The 6000-nt window shown below is 48.7% G+C and overlaps 1 protein-coding gene across 1 annotated transcript in view; it reads left to right on the top strand.

Moving 5' to 3' along the window:
- The first annotated feature begins 2115 nt into the window (after window positions 1–2115).
- Window positions 2116–6000, top strand: part of TGFB2 (transforming growth factor beta 2) — a 203808-nt gene continuing 199923 nt past the window's right edge. Inside the window, 1 exon segment of the mRNA XM_040351436.1 lies at window positions 2116–2566. Within this exon segment, the coding sequence (XP_040207370.1) occupies window positions 2218–2566 (349 nt within the window). The 5' untranslated portion in view covers window positions 2116–2217.

Below are 6000 nucleotides of genomic sequence, written 5' to 3'. Positions count from 1 at the left end.
GGAGGCACAAATGACAGCAGAGGCACACATGACAGGAGAGGGGACAGATGACAGGAGAAGGGACAGATGACAGAAGGGACACTTATGGTAGATGACAGGAGAGGGACATATGACAGGGGAGGCACAAATGACAGTAGAGGCACACATGACAGGAGAGGGGACACATGCCAGGAGAGGGGACAGATGACAGGAGAGGGGACAGATGACAGGAGAGGGGACAGATGACAGGAGGGGGGACACATGACAGGGGAGGCACAAATGACAGGAGAGGGGACAGATGACAGGAGAGGGGACATATGACAGGAGAGGGGAGAGATGACAGGAGGGACACATATGGTAGATGACAGGGGAGGCACAAATTACAGTAGAGGCACACATGACAGGAGAGGGGACACATGACAGGAGAGGGGGGGACACCTGACAGGAGAGGGGACACATGACAGGAGAGGGGACACATGACAGGAGAGGGGACACATGACAGGAGAGGGGACACCTGAGAGGAGAGGGACATATGACAGGAGAGGGGACAGATGACAGGAGAGGGACATATGACAGGAGAGGGGACAGATGACAGGAGAGGGACATATGACAGGAGAGGGGACAGATGACAGAAGGGACACTTATGGTAGATGACAGGAGAGTGACATATGACAGGGGAGGCACAAATGACAGTAGAGGCACACATGACAGGAGAGGGGACACATGCCAGGAGAGGGGACAGATGACCTGAGAGGGGACAGATGACAGGAGAGGGGACAGATGACAGGAGGGGGGACACATGACAGGGGAGGCACAAATGACAGTAAAGGCACATATGACAGGAGAGGGGACAGATGACAGGAGAGGGGACATATGACAGGAGAGGGGAGAGATGACAGGAGGGACACATATGGTAGATGACAGGGGAGGCACAAATTACAGTAGAGGCACACATGACAGGAGAGGGGACACATGACAGGAGAGGGGGGGACACCTGACAGGAGAGGGGACACATGACAGGAGAGGGGACACATGACAGGAGAGGGGACACCTGAGAGGAGAGGGACATATGACCAGAGAGGGGACAGATGACAGGAGAGGGACATATGACAGGAGAGGGACATATGACAGGAGGGACACATATGGTAGATGACAGGAGAGGCACATATGACAGGAGAGGGGACACATGACAGGAGAGGGGACACCTGACAGGAGAGGGACACATGACAGTATAGGCACACATGACAGGAGAGGGGACACATGACAGGAGAGGGGACAGATGACAGGAGAGGGGACACATGACAGGAGAGGGGACAGATGACAGGAGAGGGGACAGATGACAGGAGAGGGGACACATGACAGGAGAGGGACACATGACAGGAGAGGGGACACATGACAGGAGAGGGGACACATGACAGGAGAGGGGACACATGACAGGAGAGGGGACATATGACAGGGGAGGCACATATGACAGGAGAGGGGACACATGACAGAAGAGGGGACAGATGACAGATGAGGGGACACATGACAGGAGAGTGGACACATGACAGGAGAGGGGACACATGACAGGAGAGGGACACATGATGGATGATGGGAGTCCCCGGCCAGCAGTGACTGTGCCGTGTAGAGGGAGCCGGTACACGTCACAGTGTGGCAGGCGGACACGTGGTGCGGGGAGACTTATAAATGAGTGTGTTCTGCCCGGAGAGCCCGTCCTCTTATCTCTCCCGGCTGAGCGGCGGTGCTGAGAGGCGCACGGGTCAGACTACGAGCCTCCTATAACGGTGTGCAAAGCTCCGAGCCTCCTAGAGCCCCCCGATCCCCCGCACTGTATGCAGCCCGCTCCGGAATCTCCCCCCGGCCAGCACCAGCCTTGCCTCCCTGTGGAAGGGACTTGGACCCGACTCCTGGCAGCCCTGGACCTCCCAGCCCAGGAAGCTCTAGTAGAAGAGTGTCATCTCCATGACGGTACCGGCAGACCCTTCCCTCCGCTCCCATTCCTCCTGACCGGATCCTGGCGGCGGGACCTTCTCTAGAATTTCGGGGAAACACTTCTCTTGGAAAGCTTTTTTTTCTTTTGGAACTTCTAGAAACTTTTTTTGGAACTTTGGAAACTTTTTTGCAACTTTTAGGAACTTTGTTTTTTGGAACTTTGGAAACTTTTTTGCAACTTTTAGGAACTTTTTTTGTTTGTTTGTTTATTTTTCTGTGTGGATTATTCCCAGGATCCCCCTGAAGATGCACTATTATCTCCTGAGTGTGGTCCTCACCCTGGATCTGGCGGCGGTGGCTCTCAGCCTGTCTACCTGCAGCACCCTAGACATGGATCAGTTCATGCGCAAGAGGATCGAGGCGATCCGGGGTCAGATCCTCAGCAAGCTGAAGCTCAACAGCCCCCCGGAGGATTACCCGGAGCCCGAGGAGGTCTCCCAGGATGTCATCTCCATCTATAACAGTACAAGGGACCTGCTGCAGGAGAAGGCCAACCACAGAGCCCTGCTGTGCGAGAGGGAGAGGACTGACGACGAGTACTATGCCAAGGAAGTTTACAAAATTGATTTCCTCCCCCCTCCTTTCCCCTCTGAAAGTAAGTGCCCTCACTCAGCCCCTGGACGTGAGCACTGGGCGAGTACGTGATTTTCACCTTCTACACTCTATGTACTTAGATATCCTCCATGTGTGTCACCTGTCCATAGGTCTGTCCAAACTCTCCAGGAGTAGTCTGTGTCTACACATCTGGAGGGCCCACATGCTTATTCACAAGCTTCTGACCACTTCCAGCAGCTTTCTGGTTGGCATGGTAGAAGTTTCTGTGTGGCATAGGTAGAACCTTCTGCACTGAGTGCCTGTTGGTGGTATACCACTATCTACTGTCTAGTGATAGATATGTAGGTGCTGTGCAATCCTTAACTAACAGTAGGTACTCTTCTAGAGCCAGATGATCCTATAGAAATGTTCTTCCCTCTGCCAGAAACATATGGTTGGCATGGTAGAAGCTTCTGTGTGGCATAGGTAGAACCTTCTGCACTGAGTGCCTGTTGGTGGTATACCACTATCTACTGTCTAGTGATAGATATGTAGGTGCTGTGCAATCCTTAACTAACAGTAGGTACTCTTCTAGAGCCAGATGATCCAATAGAAATGTTCTTCCCTCTGCCAGAAATGTATGGTTGGCATGGTAGAAGCTTCTGCAGGAAGTGAGTGTGTGCATGTTGGTGTTCTGGTAGATCCATATGTAAGTGCAGTGTTGATCCCAACCAACATCTACTGGTACTTGGTGTTAGCTATTCTTCTAGTTCCAGATGATCCTATAGACTGTTATTCCCTCTATCAGAAAATTTCTAGGTGCAGTGCAATCCTTAACTAACAGTAGGTACTCTTCTAGAGCCAGATGATCCAATAGAAATGTTATTCTCTCTGCCAGAAGCTTTCTAGGTGCTGTGCAATGCACAGTAGGTACTCCTCTAGAGCCAGATGATCCAATAGAAATGTTCTTCCCTCTGCCAGAAACGTATGGTTGGCATGGTAGAAGCTTCTGTGTGGCATAGGTAGAACCTTCTGTACTGAGTGCCTGTTGGTGGTATACCACTATCTACTGTCTATTGATAGATATGTAGGTGCTGTGCAATCCTTAACTAACAGTAGGTACTCTTCTAGAGCCAGATGATCCTATAGAAATGTTCTTCCCTATGTCAGAAATGTATGGTTAGCATAGTAGAAGCTTCTGCAGGGAGTGAGGGTGTGCATGTTGGCGCTCTGCTAGATCCATATGTAGGTGCAGTGCAATCCTTAACTAACAGTAGGTACTCTTCTAGAGCCAGATGATCCTATAGAAATGTTCTTCTCTCTGCCAGAAGCTTTCTAGGTGCTGTGCAATGCACCATAGGTACTCTTCTAGAGCCAGATGATCCAATATAAATGTCATTCTCTCTGCCAGAAGCTTTCTAGGTGCTGTGCAATGCACAGTAGGTACTCTTCTAGAGCCAGATGATCCTATAGAAATGTTCTTCCCTCTGCCAGAAATGTATGGTTGGCATAGTAAAAGCTTCTGCAGGGAGTGAGTGTGTGCATGTTGGCGCTCTGCTAGATCCATATGTAAGTGCAGTGTTGATCCTAACCAACATCTACTGGTACTTGGTGTCAGCTATTTTTCTAGTTCCAGATGATCCTATAGACTGCTATTCCCTCTATCAGAAGATTTCTAGGTGCAGTGCGTTCCTTAACTAACAGTAGGTGCTCTTCTAGAGCCAGATGATCCAATAGAAATGTTCTTCCCTCTGCCAGAAACGTATGGTTGGCATGGTAGAAGCTTCTGTGTGGCATAGGTAGAACCTTCTGCACTGAGTGCCTGTTGGTGGTATACCACTATCTACTGTCTATTGATAGATATGTAGGTGCTGTGCAATCCTTAACTAACAGTAGGTACTCTTCTAGAGCCAGATGATCCAATAGAAATGTTCTTCCCTCTGCCAGAAGCTTTCTAGGTGCTGTGCAATGCATAGGTAGGTGCTCTTCTAGAGCCAGATGATCCAATAGAAATATTATTCCCTCTGCCAGAAGCTTTCTAGGTGCTGTGAAATGCATAGGTAGGTGCTCTTCTAGAGCCAGATGATCCTATAGAAATGTTCTTCTCTCTGCCAGAAGCTTTTTAGGTGCTGTGCAATGCACATTAGGTACTCTTCTAGAGCCAGATGATCCAATAGAAATGTTCTTCTCTCTGCCAGAAGCTTTCTAGGTGCTGTGCAATGCACAGTAGGTACTCTTCTAGAGCCAGATGATCCAATAGAAATGTTCTTCTCTGTGCCAGAAGCTTTCTAGGTGTTGTGAAATGCACAGTAGGTACTCTTCTAGAGCCTGATGATCCTATAGAAATGTTCTTCTCTCTGCCAGAAGCTTTCTAGGTGCTGTGCAATGCACAGTAGGTACTCTTCTAGAGCCAGATGATCCTATAGAAATGTTCTTCCCTCTGCCAGAAGCTTTCTGATTAGCATAGTAGAAGCTTCTGCAGTGATTGTGTTAATGTTGCTGTGCTAGATCATTTAGATGCAGTGTTGCTTCTGACTTCTAAGTACAAAGTGTCAGCTCATCTTCTAGTTCCAGATGGTCCTGCAGAATGTTCTTCCCTCTACCAGACACTTTCTGGTTAGCATAGTAGAAGCTTCTACACTGAGTGATTGTGTGCATGTTGGTGCTCTGCTAGATCACATAGGTGCACTGTTGATGCCAAACTACTTCTAAGTACCAAATGTCAGCACATCTAGTTCCAGATGATCCCATGGAAGGTTCTTCCCTATATTAGAAGCTTTCTAGGTGCAGTGCAATCCTTATACTTGAGGTTGGCATTCTTCTAGAGCCAGATGATCCTATAGAATGTTCCTCCCTCTGCCAGAAGCTTCTGGTTTGCACAGTAGAAGCTTCTGCAGTAAGTGTGCATGTTGGTGCTCTGCTAGATCATGTAGGCATAGTGTTGATTCGATGGGTACTTCTATGGGTACAAAGGGTCAGCTAATTTTTAGTTCCAGATGATCCTTTAGAATGTCCTTCCCTCTACTAGAAGCTTTCTGGTTAACATAGTAGAAGCTTCTGCAATAAGTGATTGCATGCATGTTGGTACTCTGCTAGATCAAAATGTAAGTGCAATGGTAATCCTAAACAACTTCTACAGGTACTAAGTGTCAGCCCATCTTCTAGTTCCAGATGATCCTATAGAACATTCTTCCCTCAACCAGAAACAATCTGGTTGGCATGGTAGGAGCTTCTGCAATAAAAGATTGTGTGCATGTTGGCGCCCTTTTATGCCCCTCTCCTGTCCATAGCTAGATATGTAGGTGCAGTGCTGGATCCTAACCAACTTCTACAACAGGTAATAAGTGCATGCATATCTAGTTCCAGATGAGCCCATAGCCAGTTCTTGCCTCCTCCAACCGCCCACTGCTTGACACGATAGAAGCTTCTGTAGTAAGTGTTTGTGTGCATGTTGGTGCTGTGCTATGCCCCTGTATACTAGTATCCAGGGATAGA

The sequence above is a fragment of the Rana temporaria genome, chromosome 4 (assembly GCF_905171775.1).
Source record: "Rana temporaria chromosome 4, aRanTem1.1, whole genome shotgun sequence".
NCBI lineage: Eukaryota > Metazoa > Chordata > Amphibia > Anura > Ranidae > Rana > Rana temporaria.
This window is presented reverse-complemented; position numbering and strand designations above follow the sequence as displayed.